Genomic DNA, 27,823 nt, shown 5'->3' with positions numbered 1-27,823 from the left:
ATTTCGCGATTTCGAGCGCCACCTATTGGCCAATCAGGGTCATGCCTTCTCAGGTTCTCCCCAAATTGAGGACTACCATCTGGCCAAGTACGGGCTGAAACCCCTAAAAACACACCCGTATGACTGGTTTTGTGGCCCATGGTCACAAATGTTAGTAGTTAATTCATTTGCTTATCACCAGCGCCTTAGATAATGAGTTGTCAGTTCCTAATGCGTTCAGAAGGTCTTCAAAACAATGGTCACAAAGTCAGCAGTTACATTTTATTGGCAATTACACATTTTAACGAGAGACAATGTTTTAAAATTCCTTAAAAATAACACCTCTTTGGAACATTGAATATAATGAATACTTTCACAAGGTAGATATTTGACCAGATTTCAAGATCTCTCCGACTATTTTCCCTTGGGAAAACACTTAACAATTGTGTGCGTGTGTATGTATGCATGTCTCAGAAACATAAAGAGCGATAAGTAACTCAATTTTAAGGCTCTTTAAATGTTGTCATGAATATAGGCCTACAGAAACAGTATGCATAAATAGAACCACCTTGCTTTGACATCATCAAGATGAGTCACTGGGTCATCTGACCTAATCAACTTTCTCTAAACCAATCAGCATACAGCACTGATACATCATTTCGGAGGCACAACAGAATATATCGGCATTCCTTTCAATACAAATCTAGAGAAGCGCTCAGCTTGACACTGTTGGCATTCTCTCTTCACTCGTTTCTGAATCTTTCTATAGCTTGATCAGTTGGATTGAGAGAGCAGAGGTCACAGGTTTGCGCAATGGTTCTCCTGGCTGCAGGTGTGTGTGTGTGTGTGTGTGTGTGTGTTTGTATCAGGTGCTGGCCGTCCACCGTTCCATCTGTGAGGAGAACTGCAGGACGAAGCTGATGTCGGGCCGCTGGTCGGGATTTGGGTTTATACACATGCTGACCAAATCTCTGAGCTGAAACACATACAAGGTGTGCAGTTTACAAAAGATGTTCACATATTGGCTGTATCTGAAAAACATACTTCACTATATAGTAGCTGAAAACCAGTATGGCCGTGTCCAAAATCGCATACTCTCTTGAGTAGGTTCTTATTTTGAATAAGTAATTACTTGTTCTGTATGAATGTGTGTGTAATCTGGACGTACTACATTCGTCATGCTGTCATTATCATGTGACCTACCAGTGTCAGTTTAAGTTACCATAAAATGTCTAACACTCTTTAGTCACATACTGTTTTTCGCAGACTATATGTTATGCGATTTCGGATGCAGCCTATGTCACAAGAGTAGTATGTCTGAATTCACAGTACTCATAAAAGAGCCGGCAAAGATGATGACCTACTACTTCCGGTGAGAGTCTGAAGTGTGCATAAAATGGACACTTTACTATCCCATGAGGCCACAGGAGAGGATTTGTGAATGGCGGTTACGTGGTGCAACGGACACTGGTAGGTCACATGTTAACATATATACAGTGAGGAAAATAAGTATTTGAACACCCTGCTATTTTGCAAGTTCTCCCACTTAGAAATCATGGAGGGGTCTGAAATTGTCATCATAGGTGCATGTCCACTGTGAGAGACATAATTAAAAAATAATAAAATCCAGAAATCACAATGTATGCTTTTTTAACTATTTATTTGTATGATACAGCTGCAAATAAGTATTTGAACACCTGAGAAAATCGATGTTAATATTTGGTACAGTAGCCTTTGTTTGCAATTACAGAGGTCAAACGTTTCCTGTAGTTTTTCACCAGGTTTGCACACACTGCAGGAGGGATTTTGGCCCACTCCTCCACACAGATCTTCTCTAGATCAGTCAGGTTTCTGGCCTTTCGCTGAGAAACACAGAGTTTGAGCTCCTTCCAAAGACTCTCTATTGGGTTTAGGTCTGGAGACTGGCTAGGCCACGCCAGAACCTTGATATGCTTCTTACAGAGAGTGTGCTTCGGGTCATTGTCATGTTGGAAGACCCAGCCTCGACCCATCTTCAATGCTCTAACTGAGGGAAGGAGGTTGTTCCCCAAAATCTCGCAATACATGGCCCCGGTCCTCTCCTTAATACAGTGCAGTCGCCCTGTCCCATGTGCAGAGAAACACCCCCAAAGCATGATGCTACCACCCCCATGCTTCATAGTAGATATCCTAAATATCTAATTTAGGATAATAAATGGAGTGGAGGTGGACATTTTAAAGGCAGACTAACAGGTCTTTGAGGGTCAGAATTCTAGCTGATAGACAGGTGTTCAAATACTTATTTGCAGCTGTATCATACAAATAAATTGTTAAAAAAATCATACATTGTGATTTCTGGATTTTTTTTTTTAGATTATGTCTCTCACAGTGGACATGCACCTACAATGACAATTTCAGACCCCTCCATGATTTCTAAGTGGGACTTCTAACTTGCAAAATAGCAGGGTGTTCAAATACTTATTTTCCTCACTGTATATATATATATATATGACGGCAGAGTTGCGGCGGTTATATATATATATATATATATATATCCGCCGCAACTCTGCCGTCATTATGTTAAGCCCGCTCCCCGACTCTATACACGATGTGATTGGCCTGACTAGACTTTGGTTTTTCCAGCTCGCAAGCCAACGGAGAGTTGCTAGACGCCCTGGCTGCAAATTATATTTGCTGCCGCTAGGGTGCATCTAGATTTATAGGCTACTATAAAGCAATTTGGCTCAACAATTGCATGCTTTATGCATTGACTTAACCCTATTACAACTATTTCATTCAGCACTGATGTGACAATAGAAAATAGTTCTAATTCAAATTTCACCCAATATTTGGGCATCATGTGATTTTGTGCTCACTGGAGTACTGAGCTGTCAGAACAGAGGCGTGCAAGAGCCGGTTCACAGAAGGTGTTTTTACGCAGGTCAGTGGAACGGAAAAAAGTGCATGGTCTTTTTTTTTAAGTTTAACTTCTTTTAACTTGAGCGACGAGTTTTTACAATGCAGTGTCACAGTCAGTAGTACGTTTACATGGACAACAATACTCCAATATGAATCTGATTAAGACCATACTCTGATTAATAAACTACCATGTAAACAGCGATTTCTAATGACCTTAATCCGGTTAAAGCCATACTCGAATTAAACAAAAATCGAATTAAGACATGTGGAGTATGCCTATTTTAGTCGCATTATTTAAGTGCATTGTAGACATGTACACACCTTAATCGAACTATTAACATCGTGTAGGAGTTTTCGCCGCATTTTGTGACAGGACACACACACACGCCAGGCAAGTGCAGAGGGGAGGGCTTTGGGGGCTGGAGCCCCTGCCCTTTTAAAAAATTTATCAAAAGTGACCCTCTCAACAATCATCAATAATATTGTGACAAATAAAACAGAATTTGAATTATAATTAATATAACAGCGTGTAGAAAACAGTAACAAAGCGCTCAAATGTCCCGTTTATCTTTTACATATCTGTCAGTCTGAAATGTCGTTGCCATGACGTGTTGCTATGGTGTGTGTCTTGCTTGACTGCTCATTCTGACACTGCCTCCTCTATATATTTTTTTCTTTGTGTTGTAATAATTCTGCTCATTGTAAAAGTAAAATACAATAAGTTTGTATCTGTAATCCCAGATTCATAATTGTCTGCTTACAACAGCGGTCGGGATCTCTAGGCTCGCGAGCCATATGGCCATTCAGTAAACGCCTTTGGCTCGACGGCAGAAAAAAAAACAATCCAAACAATCACGATTTTGAAACCTTAATTTTCATAATTAATCAAAGCTATTATTCGAAATGTAGGCTGGCAAGAAGGAGGCAAGATGGGGAGTGTCTCTTAAAAAAAACTGAAAGACACAATATATAATATTACAAAAACAAAACAACATATATATATATATATATATATATATAATATATATATATATATATATATATATATATATATATATATATATATATATATATATATATAAAAATTACATTAAAAAGTATAAATCACTCGTTTTTATAAAGTAACACTGTCCAACAGCGACACCCGCAGGTAAAGTTACAGCAGGTTGCCAGAGCCCATTGATTTTAACAGACCCACGAAAGTCGCGCTATGATTGGACGTCGGACAACGTAGCGTGGCATGGGGACGTAATGACGTACCATTAATCGAGCTATGTTCTGTAACATGTAAAACAGGAACATGAACAGAATATTCTAAAAGCAACTCATGTAAACACCTTCATCAGAATATTGTCTTATTCAGAATAAGGTCAATTATTAGATTACTGCTGTCCATGTAAACGTAGTCAGTGTCAGTGAGACACGAGATGTCCGTCTGTTTACAGTGAAAGACAATGGAAAAGAAAAACGTGTTCCGTGTGATCAGCCTTTAAGTGTGTGTTGTACCTTCTGGGAGTAGTGCTCTGATGGGAGTGGTGGGTAATCGCACTGGTCAATCTTTTGGCACAATGACAGCAGGTTCATCTTGTCGCTGTAGAAGGGGCTGTGCAGAGCTGCCATCTGACAGAGAGAGAAATATAATTCTTGACATCCTTTAAAGGGGTGGTTGATTGCCCCTTTTTACAAGATAAGTCTCTGATGTCCACAGAGTGTGTATGTGAAGTTTTAGCTCAAAATACCCCACAGATCATTTTTTATAGCATGGTAAAAATGTCACTTTTTGAGGGTGAGCAAAAACATGCAATTTTTTGTGTGTCCCTTTAAATGCAAATGAGCTGCTGCTCATGGGGCGGAGCTTCAAGAACTCCGGTTAGCAGAACTGATTACCTCATGAAGACAGGCAATGAAACTGTTCAGCCTTTTATGTTCAAACCGGAGTCGGATAATGATGGAGAGACTCAAGAAGAAGTGACAACATGTAGAATGCAACAAGATGTTCCTGAATGGTTAGTTGATGAATCTAATGTAGCTGATGTGGAGTTAACTTAAAGTCATTGATTAGCATTTTCTGCCATGATAATCTCACCCCCCTTGTTACGTGTTCCCGAGGGGCAGGGTTTATGTAAATTTCAGGGTCAGTGATGTCACTAACCCGGGAGGAAGCTTGTGTAGTCCCTACCAGTCGTTTGTTGTTGTCCTTAAAAAACGATTTCTTTAAAAGCAAACATCTCCCTTTGCTTTGAACTTTGAGCGTCGTAACTTTGCAGATGTTGTTTATGCTCAAACAGCAACATTACACACCAACTAAAGTTTAAAAAGCCAAATCATAATCAACCACCCCCCCTTTAAAGAAAAGATCATTACGTCTCTTCATGTCCTTGCTCGTATTGTTGGCAAATTGCCAGGCTTACTATTTGAGTCCTACTATCAAACTAGTTTCATGTTAACCCCAGTGGCTGATCTTTAAAAAAAGATTGTGTATTTCAACATCTAATCTGGTGCAATGTCTTGCCCTATAGATAGACTATGATTGCAAGTGCATTACTATAAAATGCGTTCTATTTGTTTATTCAAATTAAAGGACAAATCAAAATGATTTTTTTATGGTAATCAACAGTATGCCACAGCTTGCACTGTTATTGGTAAAACTAAACACTAACTTAAAAATCACAATGCAAACTAGCCACCATAAATGAAAAAAAAGCACATTATCCATATTTAGAAATATTTAACATTTGATTTATTAAGAAATGTCTCTATTACATATCAGTTCACACTTGCATCAATTTAAAGGAACACGCCAACTTTTTGGGACTTTAGCTTATTCACCGTACCCCCCCAGAGTTAGATATGCAGTGCATATTTTTAATAACAGTTCCAGTCTCGCGCGAGAACTCCAGCACCCGTGTGATCTTGCGTTGTTTCCTTCTCATTTCTCGTGTTTTGTTGTGAAACGTAGTTTGCGGTCGGGACAGAGCTGTCAGCGATTCTTCCTCTTGTACAGTCATGCAGTGTGAAACCCCTTGTCGCCGATCCATCGTGCAGTGTGAACACAGAAGTCTAAAACAAGATTTTTTAAAGAGAAATGCTGGAGGATTTCGGTATAAGAAGAGGAGCTTGAGTTTGTTGCCTAGCACTATTTGTTTGAACCGCGAGAGGCATTAAAGCTTACGCTACTCCTACATCCTTTTGCCGTAAATCGACTTTTGTAGGCCTTCTGTCTGAAGCTAGTTATTAAGTTTTAAATATGGATATTTTTCTTACACAAACGCATCACTTCGCTTCAGAAGGCCTTTATTAACCCCCCCAGAGTCGTGTAGATATCTTTTATAATGGGTGGATGCACTTTTATGGACTTTACAAAAGACTTCAAATCTTTTCACATTTTAATTCTGAAGAAATCCTGAAAAAATGAGGCAATAATAATAAAAAATGTTTCTTGAGCAGCAAATCAGAACATTAGAATGAGTTCTGAAGGATCATGTGACACTGAAGCATCAAAAGAAAAAAAAAAACAACATTTTACAATATATCAAAATAGAAAACAGTTATTTTAAATTGTAATAATATTTCACAATATTACTGTATTTTGATCAAATAAATGCAACCTGGGGGAGTATAAGAGACGTGTGTATGTGTGCATAGAATGCATGTGTGTTTGTGTACCTCATACAGCAAGCAGCCCAGAGACCAGATGTCCGATTTGAAGTTGTATCCGTTTTCATGAATCCTCTCGGGAGACATGTAATATGGAGTTCCAACTGGAAAGGACACAGATACACATTAAGCACATTTGTGTATTTAGAGTACATTGTATTGTCAGGACTAGGGTTGGTTATCGTTTGGGGTTTTTTCGATACAGGTGCCAAACCGTTACTTTTAAAACAGTACCTGTGCCTAAACGGTGCTTGAACCGATACTTAAAAAAAAAAAAGAGCCACAAAACGAGATGGATGAGATTAAAGAATGGCTTTTTATTGATTTTTTTTAAATTATTTAAATTGAACAATTTATTACAAGTTTAAAGTATACTTAAATATATAAATATAAATAAATACAAAACCCAATCTGCTTAACAAATTCACAGTACACCAAAAGCCACCTAACCCAACTACAACAGGCCTAATTTAACTCTAAATAACAGTTACAGTAATAACAGCAGTAGTGATGCGATCTGGGAAAACCCGTCGGATGTCGCGCTGGAACGTTTTCAGCAAAATCGAAGAATAGGTTGAATGTCCATTTTTTTGTCAAAATTGGGTTTTCATTAAATTATTATTCTAAAACATCTTGTCTATCATTTCTAAAAATATTGTGGCAAAAATCACTTGTTTAGTGCAGAAAATTGCGATTTATAGCGGCAAGCTGGAAAGACTGCGTCTTTCTCTAATGTTTATTTAGATCATGCCCAGCGGAGGTGCAAAAAAAAAAAAAAAACGGCCAGTTTTCGCTCTCTTAACACCACAAAGACAGTTCACCCATCAAAATAAACCCATTACATATAGAATAAAGGTGTATCAAAGCATTTCCCTCCAGTCCTATGTAAACTACGGCACGCAAAGTTTTTATTTAATACGTTATCGTATCGTGAGATGGCGGACGGAGCACAAGATAACAACGGAGTCTGAAGTAACATTAACTGATCGCTTTTGTGATCTCGCTTGCCTCAATCTGCTTAATCCTGGTGATTTCAGTGCCCTAAACGATCATATAATGGATTATTTCACATACAGAGATGAAGGATCTGATGAGGAAGCTACTGAAGAGGAGTTTAGCTATGCTGCAGGTGCGTTGTGCTTGCTATTCTAAAAATGTACACTAGCTGTGCAATATAAACATACAACAATGATCACAAGTTCAGAGACAGTCCATGATAAACAATAGAAAATGTATTTCACTACTTACTAAATTGCTGTTCTCTTCAGAGTAACGTTAGCTAGTCCCTTTGTGTAGAGATGCTGATAAATTCTAGTTTTCATATTTTCATATGCAGTTCAGACCTTTATTTTGAAATAGTGATAAACTAAAGATAAACAAAAATAAAGATTTGTAGACAACCAATTTGTTTTCCTGCCAAGAGTTCAAAATATAACATACAGTCAATTTTTTTTTTAATAAAAAGTTCTGGAAATGTTTTAAATATAAAGGGAAAAAATATAGCAGTGATATATAATGCACATTCTTTTATATTTATTAGAGGTTGAATTCAAATCAAATACTGCTAAACTGCCTATAGTCTACTTCATAAAATGTATGAAAATTATGGAAATATATGGTTCAGATCACTCAAACCATATGGAAATGGGGCCCTATAAATATGGTTAGTAATGGAGCTTGGGTGGGAAAGTTTGGTACTGCGCCCAAACAAACTCTTACTGAAAGCTAATTTTTTGATATATCAACCTAAAACTTTGAACACAACTTGTTCATATTTCTGGCTTTGATTGTCTTGTAGTTTTAGAGTAAAACATTTTTTGTAAAATACATATTATTATAAAATATATATTTTTTGCATTTTCATAAACTTAAACTTTTATAACTTATTTTCTATTTTACTTTCATATTTATTTGACATCTACAATAATCTACAAAGTGTCTTCTTTAAAACAAGACCAACCTTAGGTCTATATCCCAAATCATGTTTGAATTACAGCCATTTAAAGTTGGATAGTGCATTTTCATGTCTATGCGAAAAAAGGGGTGGCGGTTATTTAAACCTGTTTTTTCACAAAATTCCGTTCCTAAAAATCATAGCGATCAGCCGACTTTAGATAACCATAACTTCTGTTTCAGACAAGCCTTGAAAGAAATGAAAATATATTTGAAAATATATTTCATATGGTATCAAAAGCTGTAAAAGGTCAAATTTCACCATGTGTTGGGTTTTCGTAGATCACATCACATATATTGGCACCGGGTTTCGGTACTCAACCCTAGTCAGGACTGGTTCTGTGCATGCATGAAGTGTGTGTTTATGTGAGTGTTTGTGTGGATCGTCAGTGTTACCTAGAGAATGTGCGACAGTGGTTTTGGAGCTAAAGTATCGGCCTAGTCCAAGGTCACCGAGTTTGACCTCTCCAGTAGCTGTGATGAAGACGTTGGCCGGTTTTACATCTGAAACGCACACACAAACATTGTCAGGAGTACAAAAGAAATAGAGGAACATTAACGAAAGAAATCATGCGTGTCTCTTTCAGAAAGAGTGTGCGTTTACCTCGATGCATGACTCTGCGGGAGTGCATGTGTTCCAGTGCGCTGCAGAGCTGCACGAAATACTTCCATATCGTTCGTTCAGGAATCAACCTCCGCTTCTTCTTAAAATACTACACACATGCCAGGGTTATTATCGTTAGCTAAAACCTTTTTAAGATATCAAAAATATCTTCATTTGTGTTCTGAAAATGAATGAAGGTCTTATGGGTTTTAAACGACATGAGGGTGAGGAATTAATGACATAATTTTCATTTCCCCCCCCCCCCAATTTTGGCCATTTAATGTGTCAGGTGAGACGGACCTTAATCATCTGGGACATGTCACCAGCGCCTGCTAACTCCAGAACAATATTCAGCTCATTGTCTTCAATAAATGAGGCCAGATACTTTATGACATTTGGATGGTTCAGTTGCTGCAATTACAGGATGAAAATTGAATATCACAAACTGTCACATATAGAGAAACATGCATGAGTTCAAAATCACATGCTACTAACCTTTAACAAGTCGATCTCTTTAATGCAGTCCTGCCGGGCTTTAGCATCCATCATTTCAAAGATCTGAGAAAACATCATAATATTACAACATACACCCGGACGCAGATCTTGCTAAATCTGTCAGCATCTTAAATCACGGTTCATTCAACCATTTTGAAAACAGATTCCACAACTAGAAGACAACAAGATTTCTTAGTTCACCAAATTGCTTATTTGCACAGGATTTTAGAGATCTCGATCGCAATGCTACAAGCATATTTCACAGTATACTGGTCACTGTTTCTTACAAATACTAAATTAAAATAGTATAAAAAATGTAAAGATAAAAAAGTCCAATGCCATACTCTCACATGACCTCATTTGCATCGCATATTTAATCTAATATGTGGAATAAATTATACATTTTTATATATTTAATTCGCATTTTTAATCCAATTTTGTTGTATTAAAAAGATATACAAATAATTATTGGTTCACTGGTCACATGACCTCTACATTGTATGTTTAATTCGATTTAAATATGTATAATTTATATTCTTTATAATTATTCATATTATTTTATAATATATTGCATTTTAAACCAATTTTATGTAAAAATGTCTTAACTTTTAATGATTCATTTGAGTCAAGGAACATGTTAAAAATCACCCTGGTTCATTAGTCACATGATCTCACCACATTGCATAATTAATTCAATTTATAAATATTTATATTAATTTATTATATTATATTGTATTATATTTATTATATTTTAATCCACTTTAACTTTGGGTGAGTCATTGGCGAGTCAAAGAAGGGATGTTAAAAATCACATGATCGCACCACATTGCATAATTAATTTAATTTATAAATATTAATTATTTATTATATTAATTATATTATATAAATTATATTATATTATTTATATTTTAATCCCCTTTGTTAATTTTTGGTGATTCATTGGTGAGTCAAGGAAGGTGTTGTGAACTTTTATCTTCTAAAGTGTAGGAAACTCAGAAGATGAAGACCAGGAGACTTCGGGATCAAACAGAAGTTATTCTTTTAATGAGAACTCTCTGTGCTGCAGGTCGTCCGAAAACAATGTCTAATTTAACAGTACAAAATAATGCAATTTATCTACATTTCAGGGGGAGGGATTATACAGCAGGGGAGGAGACATGGGAAAATAGGGACCCCAAACATTCCTGTCTCATCAGCCGTAATTCAATCAGCATAACAGTGTCATTCAAATGCATAGATGCTAATCCAATCACTCAGGCAGTATTGCTCTAAACTTGTCATGGTAAATAGTCAGGAAGTGCATAAAGACAAAAGACTTAATGTCTCAAACACTTACACGGCCTGACGTAATCTTAGAATTTCCTCAAGTTTACTTCAAAATGTAAAACACAAATATAGATAATGTTTTCAGTTATATTCTATTACATTGGAACCTAGATATAACAATGTATAAATGTGTAATCTTACAAAGGGATGTTAAAAATCACATGATCTCACCACATTGCATAATTACTTACATTTATAAATATATATTATATCAATTATATTATATTAATTATTATTTTAATCCACGTTGTTAATTTTTGATGATTCATTGGTGAGTCAAGGAAGGGATGGTAAAATTCACACGATCGCACCACATTGCATAATTAATTTAATTTATAAATATTTATTATTTATTATATTAATTATATTATATTATATTCATTATTTTTTAATCCACTTTGTTAATTTTTGGTGATTCATTGGTGAGTCAAGGAAGGGATGTTAAAAATCACATGATCTCACCACATTGCATAACTAATTTAATTTATAAATATTTATTACTTATTATATTATATTGAATTATATTATATTTATTATATTTTAATCCACTTTAACTTTGGGTGAGTCATTGGTGAGTCAAAGAAGGGATGTTAAAAATCACATGATCTCACCACATTGCATAATTAATTTAAATTATAAATATTTATTATTTATTATATGAATTATATTATATTATTATATTAATTATATTATATAAATTATATTTTAATCCACTTTGTTAATTTTTGGTGATTCATATGTGAGTCACAGAAGGGATGTTAAAGATCACATGATCTCACCACATTGCATAACTAATTTAATTTATAAATATTTATTATTTATTATAAGAATTATATTATATTATTATATGAATTAAATTTTAATCCACTTTGTTAATTTTTGGTGATTCATTGGTGAGTCAAGGAAGGGATGTTAAAATCACATGATTTAATTTATAAATATTTATTATTTATTATATTATATTATATTATATTATATTAATTATATTATATTATTTATATTTTAATCCACTTTGTTAATTTTTGGTGATTCATTGGTGAGTCACAGAAGGGATGTTAAAGATCACATGATCTCACCACATTGCATAATTAATTTAATTTATAAATATGTATTATTTATTATATGAATTATATTATATTTGAATCCACTTTTGTTAACTTTTGGTGACTCATTGGTGAGTCAAGATGTTAAACAGATGTTAAAGATATTAAAGATCACATAATCTCACCACATTGAATAAATAATTTAATTTATTTATATTGTATTATATACATCATTGTTTAGTAATGAATTGCTCTTGGTTCATCTGTCACAGTGGCAATGCAAGGTTTAAGTCAAGCGCATTGCATTATGGGATTCTCTATTCCACAGTTTTCACTGGTTATACATTGCACATTTTGTCAAATACAATAGATCATCTATGCATACAGAATATTGAGGTATTGTGCTTAGTATACATACAGCACACTCCAAAAACTGTATGTGTGGTATGCTAAAATGCAATTTCAATTCATGCAAATGTTCACCTGTACTTTCTTTAGTGCCACTTGCCGGTTGTCCAGTAGACATGTGGCTCTATAAACCTCGCTGAACTGACCGCGGCCAATCATTTTCTCGATGAGGAAGTTGGACAGATACGAATAGTATTCATATCCATATCTACAGTCTTCCTGTAGAACAAACAGATCATGGGTTCAATTCCCAGGGAGATCAAGAACTGATAAAATGTGTACCAATGTAAGTCGCTTTGTATAAAAGCATCTGCCAAATGCTTAAATGTACATGTCAAATGTAATAGCATGTTCCTCTAAGAGACAGACAGAGGAACAGAAAGAGACAGTGTAAGAGTAGTGTGATAATGTCAGCATTATGGGATTGACGATTCATAAAAGCGTCTGTTTGCCGTTGATGAGTGTTTTAACAGCGTGTCTGTGCCAGCAGCTGCACATGTGATGTGGGCGGTGTGTGTGTGTGGTCAGACCTGGTCGTTCTGTACTGGCACCGTGTAATTCTTATTCAGATCTTGAAGGCTGTTCTGCTCCATAATGACATTCCAGACCTACAGGCAACACAAAGGACATGGAGTCAATCAAAAGACAGGCATTCGCAACGTCTGCTTCATCAGACAGGTTGTTTCATTTCCAGATGGCTGCTTTGTTTAATTGTAGTTTTTCAGTAATGATTAAAAGCAATCGTGAACCGTTCGAACAAAGGCTGAGATCAGACGAGCAGCTGTCGAGCAGTGCTTTGAAACAGCAGTGGATGAACTGCTAATTTGAAGTGTTTGCTAAAATGAGCATCACTATTGCATCTGCTCAAATTTAGGGAAAGAGATTCGAAGGAACCATGAACGGCAATATGGAATTTTGTGGTATTTCCTGCATTTTTTTGTGATGTGGAGAGGATTGATACCTAAACACAAATGTTTAGACATTTACAATCGCCCAGCAAAGGAAAAACATCCCAAAGACTTACACTGAAGGAGAAAGCTGAGCCATATTAGCCTTTCGATGACATTCAACAGATGTTTTTATTTATTTATTTACACAATATACCGTTCAAAGGTTTAGGGTTGGTAAGATTTTTTAAGGATTTTTGAAAGAAGTCTCTCATGCTCACCAAAGATGCATTCATTTGATCAAAAATACCGTAAAAACAGGTTTTCCATTTGAATATATAATAATGTAATTTATTCCTGTGATGTAAAGCTGAATTTTTAGCATCATTCCTCCAGTCTTCAGTGTCACATGATCCTTCAGAAATCATTCTAATATGATGATTTGCTGCTCAAGAAACATTTCTTATTATAATAAATGTTGAACACTGTTAATAATATTGCTATAGGATTCTTTGATATATAGAATGTTCAAAAGAAAATAATCTCATTTGAAATATAAATCTTTTGTAACATAAATGGCTTTACAGTCACTTTTTAGTTTAATGCATCTTTGCAAAATACAATTATCAATGTCCTTTAAAAAAAATCGTACTGCCCCAAAACATTTGAACAGTATAGTCCTTTTTTAAAACAGAGAAATGTCCATTTCTATCAGACAGCCAACTGTTGTTAAAAATAAGATTTAAGATGTTTACTGCAAGTAAAATGTAGTAAAAAAAAAAATTGTACTAAATGAACACAAGGCTTGCTTAATTTTATATCACCAGCAAAGCCATCAAAAATATATTGTGTATATTTAATAGATCACCCAGACCTATGCTGATATATCCATGCTAACAGGTGTCAGTACAACGTCTAAGAACACTGTCATGTGTTCACCACCCAAAAATGAAAATTACTCCATGATTTACTCCCCCTCAAGCCATCTTAGGTGTATATGACTTTCTTCTTTCAGACAAATACAATCGGAGTTATATAAAAAAAAAATCCTGGGTCTTCCAAGCTTTATAATGGCAGTGAATTGAGGAAGAAATTTTGAAGCCCAAAAAAGTGCATCTATCCATTATCAACCCCCCACAAGGGGGGTTAATAAAGACGTTCTGAAGCGAAACGATGCGTTTGTATAAGGAAAAATATCCATATTTAAATGGATTATAAACTAAAATAACCATCTCCGACAGACGGCCACACACATCGATTTACGACGAAAGACCTGACACATGATGCAGATGCATTGACGAAAGCGGAAGCGCAGAGGATAGAGCAAAACAAAACACCGGTCACAAATTAGAAGTCTAAAACGAATTTTTTTAAAGAGAAATGCTGGTGGATTTCGATATAAGAGAAGAGAAGCTTGAGTTTTTTTGCCCAGCACTATTTGTATGAACCACGAGAGGCGTCAAAGCTTATGCTACTCCTACATCGCGTTTCGGGCCGCCTGCCAAAAGCTAGTTATTTTAGTTGTTAAAGTTTTAAATATGGATATTTTTCTTACACAAACGCATCGATTCGCTTCAGAAGGCCTTTATTAATCCCACAGAGCCGTGCGGAGTATGTTTATGATGGATGGATGCTAGGGATGCAACAATACAGTTAGTCCACGGTTCAATACATACCTCGGTTTTTAACCATGGTTTTCGGTTCGGTTCGGTTCTGATGGCTTGTCACATCAGTTTTTTGTTATTCTATTATTAGGCGACAGGAACAGCAAGAGGTAAAGGAGAAAAAAGACTATTTTTTATTGCAATACTCTTTCTTTATTTTACTTAAAAGAATTGAAAAACCTTACTTAAACTTAAAACTTTACTTTAAAAAAAAAAACCCTTGTACACATTCCTAGTGTATTGTATAATATAAAATAAATATATATAAAGATTTATACTGGCAGCTCAGAGCTGTAAAGCAGCATTTAAGTATGAAATTGAATGAATAAATGTAAAAATAAAACACTACATAGACTTCACTATAAAATATACACGGATTCTTATTAAAGCTACTGTATTCGTTTTTCAGTCAAGAGCAGTGAGTGATTTTCTCTTTGTCTTTTGTTGTTGTATTAACATTAAAGGGATAGTTCACTTAAAAAAATAAAATTCTGTCATCGAGAAATGAATACAGGTTTGGAACAATTTTAGAGTAAATAATGAATTAATTTTGGAGGTGAACTGTCCCTTTAAGGACAGCGTGTCCACTATAGGCTGCGCTGCTGTCAATTTAAGACCTGCGATCATCTGATATACAGACACACACCGATTTTTCTTTCACTTTAGACATAACAGACTGTGTTTATGTTAACTTTGTGTGTATTTGACAGGATTAGCGCAGTAAGACGACTTCTTAGTCCAGCAAACGCGTGTTTGACAGGCGTTTAGTGCGCGCGCTCGGAAAAGCGCATGTTAAAACCGTGCATAAGCACGCTAGGGATGGGCGATATGGACTTAAAAATGTATCCCGATATTTTCTAGTATTTATTGCGATAACGATATCAATGACGATAAATGTAGTATCATTCCCCATGTTTTTGGATACAAGTGAGAACTGCATGCATTCTTGCGAGTTTCAGAAAAACAAACAATGATCTAAAGTAAAACGTACATGTCATCAAATAGGCTCCTATAATACATAAAAAAAAATAAAAAAAAAAAAAAATATATATATATATATATATATATATATATATATATATATATATATATATATATATATTATATATATAATTAATTATTATTTTTTATGTAAAATTCCACACCAGCCTTTTCAGAAATGGAAAAGTTGCAGATATAATTGTCTTCTGTAAAAGTGCAGGTAATGTTTAAATAGTGCAACTGTGCTAAAAAAACATCACACAATACAAACAATAATAATTTTGAAATCAATGACAAGTTTTACATGTAAACTGATTCTGTATTTATTCATACACTCATGGTGCAAACAGTGGTAAAAATAGCAGAAACAGCTAAAGTAATTATCCCAAAAATGTCTTCAGATTACAAAAAAGTTGAAAATAAAGATTTATTGATAGAACTTCAGTAATTTGAGTTGATAATACCACAAATTCTTCTACTAATAAAAATAAACTGCACTAAGGAATAATGAGCTTCTGGGTTCATGAATATTAATCACGTTGTCAGCGCTCATTCAAACTGATTTGCTGAAATCAAAACAGGCACAGTAATAGGTGCACACCAGCCAATGAGATTCCCGTTTGTGCATTCGGTTCTTCCTGTTCATGAAAGGCTGAATAATTCCAAATAAACGCCATTATTTTACAGGAAAATACAACAAAGGATATTGTTTACATGTAGCACGTCAATTCTGTGTGGTATAAGGCTCTCTCGCTCTCTCTGTGAGTGTGTGTGAAACACTGAGCGCTCTCAGTCGCGCCTCACACTAGTGTTTACTGCGCGTCAAATACTGCGCATTCATTGAGATGAACTGAAATAGTGTGCTTTACCGATCGATTGAGACAGAGCGAATCTCTCAAGCGCTCAGTCCAAGTGCTCAGCGAGTGAAAATACATCTGTATGGTTCAGATTGCCCTCAGGTAGCCAGTCGTTTAGCTATGAACGCTTCCGCCATAGTAGTTTTCGCTCTGCACGTGAGATGCGGATTCAGTGCCGCCGCTCCCATTGCGCGGCGCTTAGGACACCGAGTGCTGCGGGGGGCACCACAAGACAAATCTCTCTCCAACCCCCGTTCAGCTTAACAAATTGACGAACGCAGCCACCGCGGCCATCATAAAGTAAACGCTTTAAGCATCAAGAGACGGCCAGCGGTGGCACGGTGCGGATGGGTCGCGCTATCAACTAGGCTTTACCGTTATTATCGCGGGAAGACAAATTCTTATCGTGGGGAGAATTTTTACCGGTATATCGCAAACGATAAGATATCGCCCATCCCTAAAGCACGCGAATGAAATGTTTAACCGGCAAGGATTTAAAGCGCATGCAAATAATGAGCTTTCGTGATTGTGAATAACTAGTGTTCCGTGATTATAACTCTACCACTAACGTGTGATGTGAATATATGTTGCGTTGTTCAGTATATTTGGGATGGAGGCAAATGATAGAATTTGTAGAAAAATAATTAATTCAATGCAAAACCGAAAAAAACGCAATTCACAAGCGCATATTGAACCGTGAATGCCGTACCGAACGGTTCAATATTATATTGAGAATTGTGGCATCCCTAATGGATGCCCTTTTTGGGCTTCAAAATCTCGTTCTCCATTCACTGCCATTATAATATATTTGTATTCGTCTGAAAGAAGAATGTCATATACACCTAGGATGGCTTGAGGGTGAATAAATCATGGGATAGTTTTTGGGTGAACTACCCCTTTAACAATAATCTTAGGCTGCGTCCGAAATCGCATACTCTGTTGAGTGGGAACTTATTTTGTAACGACTGCTAAAAAAGTACATTATGTAGTATAAATGTGTGTAACGTAATCAGGACATACATTCACCATGCTGTCATTATCACATGACCTACCAGCGTTAGATGTAGCCTTTAGCCTGCATCCGACATTGCATACTTCCCTACTATAAGCAGCAGAAAATGATTTTGATGATAACATGCACAAATGCTTTTACACAAATTCTTCTAGTCTCTTATCGCCTTGTTTCAGCAGATTTTTTCACAATCACCCACGCTCAACATATTAAGGGAATTTCCTACATTTTAGGTACTACATGTGTAGGACACATTAGGATCAAAAGATAAAACACTGGTGCATATAATGTTTGACTTCTAGAGATGTGCAGGGATACACATTTTATCCAGATAGTGTTTCTGATACCTGATGCAATTGCATCTGGTGCTTTTTTTCAGCTTGACATAATGACCAAGCCTAATAGACTAGACCGGTCTCGTCTGCCTGATAACTGACATGTTAAAAAAGGAGAGTTTTGGTGTCAGTAGTACTGATCCAGGTATCAGATAGGTGTAACCAGAGAAAAGTGAGAAAATAATACATTGCAGGTATGTTGCAGAACCATAGGATTATCGGCATGAGGGTGTGTAGTCTTCAGGGCACATGTTTTCTTCCACACTGTGCGACATGACATGTATAAACAAGTCCTGTTTTATTTTAAACAAACTCCAGACAAACCTACTGACCCACATTCACAAATGCACACAAACTGCGGTGCCTGTAACATTCTGTGCCTTCGAGCCATAATAAAGAGTGATTAGCAGAATAAGCATGTTAGCGGATTAGCGAGCACTACTTCAATGTTATGAACAACCTTTATACAAATATTTTGAAAGAGGCACTTTACAAGAGTGAAACCGCAATATCCGCTATGTGTGTTAGAGTGTATATGAAAGTAGATCACCACAAAAAAACTATTTAGGAACATTTATTTGCAAACACACACACAAAAACCTCACTGGCCACTTTATTAGGTGCACCTGTTCAACTGCTCGTTAAAGCAAATTTCTAATCAGCCAATCACATTTAGGCATGTAGACATGGGCTGTTTCTCAATATGTGTTCTTCAGCGATCTTGCGTCCTCGCTCTACGTCATAGTCAAGAACGCAAGTACAGAGGACACATGAAAGTACCCGGATGTGTTCTTGATATCGAGGATGCATCGAATGCCGACTTGAGAGAATCCTCAACCGTTAAAAATCCCAGAAGACGCTGCGGGCGGTCGACGCACGGAAGCCTGTACGCTTTAAACTTCTCGTTCTCACATAAGAGATTCCCGCCGTAAGCTGGCAAATACGTGACGGCTCGTAAAAGTGAGCATTAGTCTGTTTGTTTTGCTTCGTTTTAATAAAGTGATACCCTGAAGAAAACCTGCAGTATTTTATTGCCATATTAAAAATAACTTTAACATTGACAAAGCATAGTAGGCTCAAAAAAAATGGTAAAATAAACATTTATATAAAATGATATGAAAATAATGTCTATAATATGAAATAACTGTTTCAATAGGTTATGACATTTGTTTGTGATGTTATGGTGTATTTTTTGTCCGTCCTTCGGATGAGACGTTAAACAGAGGTCCTGACTCTCTGTGGACATTAAAAATAAAGAGTAGGGGTGTAACCCCGGCATCCTGGCCAAATTTGCCCATTGGCCCCTGTCCATCATGGCCTCCAAATCATCCCTGTATATATTCGATTGGCTTCATCACTCTGTCTCCTCTCCACCAATCAGCTGGTGTGTGGTGGGCGTTCTGGTGCAATATGGCTGCCGTCGCATCATCCAGGTGGATGCTGCACATTGGTGGTGGTTGAGGAGATTCCCCCCTTCCATGTAAAGCGCTTTGAGTGCCTAGAAAAGCACTATATAAATGTAACAAATTATTAATTATTGTGCATTGGTCGTTCCAATATGCTGGGACTGTCAAGGTCGCAGTATATCTCAATTCTCACAAGGATGCGTTCTGTGTCCTCGCATCCTTCCAAGTTCGTTCTTTCGAGGTCGCCTGGCAAGACCGGTCTCCACAAGAACATTGCGTTCTTGGAATTGACAAAGAGCCATGGGTCAATATGATCTGCTGAAGTTCAAGCAGAGAAACCGAATGGCAAAGAAAGGTGATTTTATTGGCTTTGAATGTGAAATGGTTGTTGGTGCCAGACGGGCTGGTCTGAGTATTTCAGAAACTGCTGATCTCCTGGGATTTACAGAGAATGGTCCGAAAAAGAGAAAATATCCAGTAAACGGCGGTTCTGTGGGCAAAAAAGCCTTGTGGATGCCAGAGGACAGAGGAGAATGACCAGACTGGTTCCAGCTGGTCATTCCAGTAACTCAAATAACCATTCGCTATAACCATGAGCTACAGCACCAGAAGACACACCGGAGTCACTCCAGTCAGCTAAGAACAGCAAACTGAGGCTAAAATTCACACAGGCTCACCAAAATTGGAATATAGAAGATTGGAAGAACGTTTCCTGGTCTGATGAGTCTCGATTTCTTCTGTGACATTCAGGCGGTAGGGTGAGAATTGAAACATGAAAGCATCCATCCAGCCTTGTATCAACAGTTCAGGCAGTGTAATGGTGTGGAGGATATTTTCTTTGTGCACTTTGGGCCCCTTAGTACCAATTGATCATTGTTTAACCCTCTGGGGTACTTCGGGTCAAAAATGACCTGAAGCGTTTTATAATTAAAAAAAAAATGTGTAGCTTCATCGGAATGGTCCGAAACTTGGTGACTTTATTGGTACTTGGTATATGAAACATCAAGAGTGCAAAACATACAAAAAAACTCTCTCACACACACACACAAAAACACAATTAGCTTTTGGAATGGCACACACAAATGGCTCATTTGTGTGTGCGTGTGTTTTTGTATGTATAAGTGTGTGTGTGTGTGTGTGTGTGTGTGTGTGAGTTTTATTGTCTGTTTTGCACTCTTGATGTTTTAGAGATTCACCCCTTCACTGTTGAGTCCTTTTTTCTGCATCCTGGCTGATTTGTAGATTGTATGCACAAAAAAAACTCTGTATTTTCATATTTTTGCCAATTTCCCATTCATTTCCTATGAGGGTCATTTTTGACCCGAAGGTCCTGAGTGTGACTATTTTTTTTTTTACGACCACTTAGACTTTTCAAATCCTGTCCCCAATTTTTTGGGGTGTTCATATACCAAGTACCAATAAAGTCACCAAGTTTCGGACCATTCTGATAAAGCTACGATTTTTTTTTTTTTTTTATAAAACGCAAGATCCACTATAGTGGTAAAAATGTGCTATTGCGTGATAAAAATGCTCAATGTGTCCACCGGATGGCACCAATCTCATTCAAAAAATTGCTTTCATGAGGCCTAGGCTTGACTCTTAAATGAAAAACAGCTTTAATAAAAAAATTTAAAAAAAATTATATATATATATATATATATATATATATATATATATACATTTTTTTATTATATTCAATGGGAAAAAATGGGTCATAATTATTGCATAAATATTCATTATAAATCATAAAATTATCTCAAAACACCAAAAGAGAAAATAAAAAATATTATTGAACAAAAATATATTTAATTGATTTTACTCAAATCTTTTCTGACCTGAAGGTCCTGAGTGTGATCCATAAATGAGGGTTAAACCCAGAGGGTTAAACGCCACAGCCGACCAGAGTATTGTTGCTGATGTCCATGTCCATCCCTTTATGACCCATCATCTGATGGCTACTTCCAGCAGGATAATGCACCGTCACAAAGCTCAAATCTTCTCAAACTGGTTTCTTGAACATGAGAATGAGTTCACTGAACTCAGATGTCCTCTACAGTCACCAGATCTCAATCCAATAGAGCAGCTTTGAGATGTGGTGGAGCGGGAGAGTCGCATTATGGATGTGCAGCTGACAAATCTGCAGCAATTGCGTGATGCTATCATGATATGAAACAAAATCTCTGAGGAATGTTTCCTTCACCTTGTTGAATTAAGGCAGTTTTGAAAGCAAAAGGCGACCAACCCAGTACTAGCAAAGTGTTCCTAAAGTCGCTGGTGATTGTAAATATATTATTTTAATGGACTTTGATCTCCCACTATGGGAAAACCAGTGCAATTTAGTTAGAAAATTATACTACACTAATACAGAACAGACTGTCAACTCTTTGTGAGTAAGGTATTATTGCTGAAAACTATTTAATCATACTGTAGCTAATCATTTATTGAAATAAGTCACACTACTCAGAGCACATATATTTCTCGTTCAAAGAAGTAAAAAAACATTTCCTGCTCTCATAAAATAGAAGAAAAAAACAATGAAAAAGAAATTTTGTGGAGGGGAAGGAGACGGCGGTCCTGTACCAGTTTCCTTCCATTCATGCAAAGAAAAACGCAAAGGAAGAATCTACCGCCTGCAACAGTGCCACACACACACACACACACACCGGACCATTTTAACAAAGACACATCTGGATGTGCAACACACACCACAGACCACATGTGCTCATGTGTGCTTTCGGTTTGTATTTTCAGATGGGTTAGAGATAATTCACATTTTTCTTAGAAACCCTAGAATACTTAGAAACCCGACAAGCATCATCTAACAGGAATTAATGGCTATGTTTAAAATGGCATACTACATCACTACTCTTTCATAAGTGTATGTATACTGTGTCTAGTTTGACTTTTCTGTATGAAAAATGTTTAGTAGACACTGTGCGATTAACACACTGTAAAAAAAGTTTGTAATTTTTACAGAAAAAAAAGTTAAATTGCTAGATTAGTTAATTAGTTAAAATGACCATGAAATCAAAATGGACAATTCTTATTTTTAATGTAATACTGCAGTATATATTTTAAATGATTTATCCATGCACATTATCTTTAGTCAAAATAACTTCCCCTCTGTCTTGCAGTGACATCTCTTCTGTTCTCTCGATGACGTATTTACTCACCAATACCAAACCACAACCATATAATCAATTCCGGATGAACAAAATCAAGTCTCAACCTACATTTATTCTTGTTAGAGAAGCCATTTCACTTCAGTTAATGTTTATTGCATTATTTTATTGTAATGTGTGTTACCCTGATGGTGTTTTGTCGGCCAACGCAATTTTATGGTAATTTGTAACAAATTTATATTTTGATAAATTGGTGATTGAATCATATAAATTTGTATAAATATGAAATCAGCACCTTGTAAAATATATAGGCTACGTTTTTCAAAAAAACATACGTTTCCATACAATTCACATTGTACGAATTCATACGAAACTGCAATTCAAAATAGTTACGCTTTTCAAAAAGATCATACTTTTCATGCAATTCACATCATACGAATTCTTTGCCACCTCGTAAAAGTTACGTTTTTCAAAACCCCTATGTTTTCACACAATTCACATCGTAAAAATTCATATGAAATTGTGACCTTGTAAAATAGTTACGTTTTTGAAGTGTAATTGAATTGTTTAGTGTGTCTTGCGTCCATTCTAATACATGGAGAGGTGGAGTTTATGAGCTATGTTGGGATCAGCCACCGGGGGGCGATCGAAGGCGTGGAGGCTTCAGTTTCTGAGAGGAGCACTACAGGCTTGGTCACATCGTACAAACACATTTTTTATCATGTTTTCATACAATTCACATCGTACGAACAAAATTTTTTAAATAATGTTTTCATACAATTCATATGAAATTACCACCTCATAAAATAGTTACGTTTAACAAAAAAATCCTGTTTTCATACAATTCACGTCGTACGAATTCATACGAAATCGCCATCTCGCGAAATAGTTACGTTTTTTTTTTAAAAATCATGATTTCATACAATTCACATTGTACAAATTCATACGAAATCGCCACCTCGTAAATTAGTTACGTTTTTCAGAAAAATCATGATTTCATACAATTCACATAGTTCAAATTCATATGAAATCGTGACCTCGTAAAATAGTTACGTTTTGCAAAAAACAATCCTGTTTTCATACAACTCACGTCGTACGAATTCATACGAAATCGCTTACCTCGTCAAATAGTTTCGTTTTTCAAAAAAATCATGATTTCATACAATTCACATCGTACTATTTTTTTATCGTCTTTTCATACAATTCACATCATACAATTTTTTTATCGTGTTTTCATACAATTCACATCGTACAAATTCATACGAAATCACCACCTCATTAAAAAAGTTACGTTTTTCAAAAAAATCCTGTTTTCATACAATTCACATCATACGAACAAAAAATGTTAATCATGTTTTCATACATTTAACATCGTACAAATTCATATGAAATTGTGACCTCGTAAAAAGTTACGTTTTACAAAAAAAATCCTGTTTTCATGCAAGTCACGTTGTACGAATTCATTCGAAATCGCCATCTCGCAAAATAGTTACGTTTTTAAAAAAAAATCATGATTTCATACGATTCACATTGTACAAAATTATCATGTTTTCATACAATTCACATGGTACAAATTCATACGAAAACGCCACCTCGTAAAATAGTAAAATCTTCCCAAAAAAAATCATGATTTCATACAATTCACATCGTACGAATTCATATGAAATTGTGCCCTCGTAAAATAGTTACGTTTTGCAAAAAAAAATCCTGTTTTCATACAACTCATGTCGTACGAATTCCTTCGAAAATCGCCACCTCGTAAAATAGTTAAGTTTTTTTTTTTAAATCCTGTTTTCATACAATTCACATCGTACGAACAAAATCATTTAATCATGTTTTCATACAATTCACATCGTACAAATTCATATGAAATCGTGACTTCGTAAAATAGTTACGTTTTGCAAAAAAAAATCCTGTTTTCATACAACTCGCGTGTTACGAATTCATACGAAATCGCCACCTTGTAAAATAGTTACGTTTTTCAAAAAAAATCATGATTTCATACAATTCACATCGGACAAATTCACATGAAATCACTAACTCATAAAATAGTTACGTTTTTCAAACAAAATCCTACTTTTTCATAAAATTCCCATCGTACGAATTCATATGAAATCTACATCTCGTAAAATAGTTACCTTTTTCAAAAAATCATGTTGTTTATACAATTCTAATTATACTTATTATAATTATTTTCATTTTCATACACTGCACACCTTAAGAAATCATACGAAATCCTCGGCTCATGAAAAAATCTTTCTTTGAGATCAGGTTGCAAATATTGGCCATGTTTTATGGACAGGCCACTTCCAACAAACTTTTAAGGTTAAGGTTAAAAGAAGATTTGACTATATTAACATTATGGTCTTGAGGAAGTGACCTACGTTAGTCTTCCGCTGACTCTGAGTCATGCGCTTGTGTTTCCGCTCGATCAAATGCTACAGATCTAACAACTCCACTGTCTCAAACGCAAAAAAACCCCGACACATCCACAATCTCACTTCCAAAAAACCCTGAGCATGCACAGAAACCCCCACACACACATAAGAGAGAGAGAGACCTGCATGATAATATCATTTGGTCATATCATCAATGTTTGACTTGTTTTGCAATGAACGTGCCCCGGTGAAAACAACAAATGTTAGTATATCAAGTCATGCATATACTCAATGCAACTTTAACTAATACATTTGTATAGCCTAAATATCTTGACATTAAGAGGAAACACTGCAAAAATGTAGACAGCAGTGTGACACGCTATAGTTCATCAAATCTAGCTACAGTAAAGTGTCTGTGTATTAATTTTAGCATAAAATCTGTCAAATACCCAATTACTTTATATCCCCTTTGAAAATATATAAGATTTGTATTTTATTTATATAATAAATAATATAAAAATATTTTTTTTGCCTCATATCCATATATTCAAAAATATTTGTTTAAATTATATATTACATATTTAATTTCTGTTCATTGCTAGAATGCAATGTTTTTTTGTTTAACATGTTTCCTGCAATTGTCATTTTGTATGAGTCATCTTAATGAAACGGGAGAAAAACGCTACTTTGAGTCCAAAAAACACGTGAATGGATACAAACAAACCGTGTGTGTGGGCGGAGTCAGCTTTTCCTTATAAGAAACAAGCGCTCTGCATACAAATAACTGAACATTAAAAGCGACTTATTACCATCATAAATGAGCCACGGTCGCGTGCAAGTGTTGATTAAAAACTGTAATTTACATTTGCACATATAGTCGAAGTTACAGTGTGAAGGTGGGTGTTCCCGTTAAACTAGAGGAACATATTCAATGTTTCCTTTATACTTGCTAATTTCCCTTACACAGCATTTACAGTGCGATACGATTGTGTTGGGTTTATTTATTCTTATTTAAGCTTTTGGAAAGATATAAAGGAGCGAAACTAGGCCCTAATATGAAGAAAAACAGATGCATGAACTTTCAAAACAGATCTATTTTCCGCGCACGAGCAGTAGACGTGAACTAAAGCATGTGCACGTTACATGCGAGTTTAATCCAAAGGAACGAAACAGCCTTGTGTTCTTTTAGATTCTCTCTCTTTTTTACTGTAGCCTACTAGAGCGACATTATGCTCCCCAATGAGAGCTTTGTATTCTACATTAACACGTTGTGCAACTGTAACACCTTATCGTTAGGCGCGCGACCGTCACGAGCATCGTGTTTTCAACAAATCGGGTTAAAAGTCACGCAGTAGTTCCACTTACCTCTCCAGCGCGGTGCCTGAGACATTTACAGTGCTGAAAAATGTTGCGAAGCCCCTTTGGTCAGTTTCCAGACTCACTAATGTCACGGGCCACGCAAGTTTGAGTCACACCCCGCGCATCACATGTCTGTGATCTGTGACTGCAGTGAACCACTCGTGTCCTTCACTTTCTGCATGAGACCCTGCAGGGGGGGGACATGTCATTCAGGGTTTTTTTTAACAATAATAAGTGGTCCAATAATTTAATCATGTCATTTTTACATTATTTATTTTATTTTAAATGTGAAAATCAAATGTAATACACACATTTATCACGTAATAATAATTTAAATAAGTAGTTATTGTTAATAATAATAATTTTATTTTTAATCTGACACTTCTATCCCAATAATAATAATATAATTGAACAAAAGTAAGTAGTTCAGTAGTAATTTTATCTTTATATTATATATTTTATTTAATTCCGACAATATCACCACTGCCTAATAATAATAGTAATAATAAAAATCCTAATACATACAATAATAATTTATATTAACCTACGTGTTTTATTTAAATTTGACAAAATACAGCCACTACTACCTAATAAATAATAATAGTAGTAATAATAATAATAATAACTAGTCCAATATTTATTTTATTGTTATATTATATATTTTATTTAAATGTGACATTAATACCACCACTGCCTAATAATAATAATAATAATAATAATAATAAATGCAATTATACTTTTATAATATATTATATTTTATTTAAATATGACATAATAATACAACCACTACTACCTGAATAATATGAATAATAATCATAATAATAAAAATAATGAGTAATATAAATAATATTTATTTTATTGTTATATTATATATTTGATTTAAATCCTACAATAATATCACCACCGCCTAATAATAATAGTAATAAAAATCATAATACAATAATTATTTTTATATTATATTACTTTATTTAAATTTAACATAATATAACCACTACTACCTAATACATAATAATACTAATAATAACTAGTCCAATATTTATTTTATTGTTATATTACATATTTTATTTAAATGTGACATTAATATCACCACTGCCTAATAATAATAATACTAATAAATGCAATCATACTTTATATATTATATTAGGTATTTTATTTAAATATGACATAATAATACAACCACTATTCCCTAATAAATAATAGTAATAGTCATCACAATAAAAATAACGAGTCCAATATTTATTTTATTGTTATATTAGGCTATATATACATATATATATATATATATATATATATATATATATATATATATATATATATATATATATATATATATATATATATATATATAATTAGTCAAATAATTATTTTATTGTTTTTTTAATATTTTATTTAAATGTGACAATAATACCTCGACCATATAATAATAATAATAATAATAATAATAATAATAATAATAATA

The 27,823-nt window shown here is 35.0% G+C and overlaps 2 protein-coding genes across 2 annotated transcripts in view; both read right to left on the bottom strand.

Moving 5' to 3' along the window:
• LOC307137479 (uncharacterized protein) overlaps positions 1–27,823 on the bottom strand; it is an 890,992-nt gene that overhangs the window by 722,664 nt on the left and 140,505 nt on the right. The window lies entirely within an intron of this gene.
• Positions 248–26,521, bottom strand: nek6 (NIMA-related kinase 6). The gene is made up of 10 exons (XM_079834947.1): positions 26,371–26,521; positions 12,894–12,971; positions 12,439–12,582; positions 9,587–9,649; positions 9,392–9,502; positions 9,092–9,200; positions 8,884–8,991; positions 6,544–6,638; positions 4,384–4,497; positions 248–955 (listed from the first exon to the last, which is right to left on the bottom strand). Exons 2-10 carry the CDS (start codon positions 12,954–12,956, stop codon positions 845–847), a joined length of 918 nt encoding a protein of 305 aa, XP_079691073.1. The 5' UTR covers positions 12,957–12,971; positions 26,371–26,521; the 3' UTR covers positions 248–844.

This window comes from Gobio gobio (genome assembly GCF_949357685.1).
Source record: "Gobio gobio genome assembly, chromosome: 14".
In the NCBI taxonomy this organism is placed as follows: domain Eukaryota; kingdom Metazoa; phylum Chordata; class Actinopteri; order Cypriniformes; family Gobionidae; genus Gobio; species Gobio gobio.
This window is presented reverse-complemented; position numbering and strand designations above follow the sequence as displayed.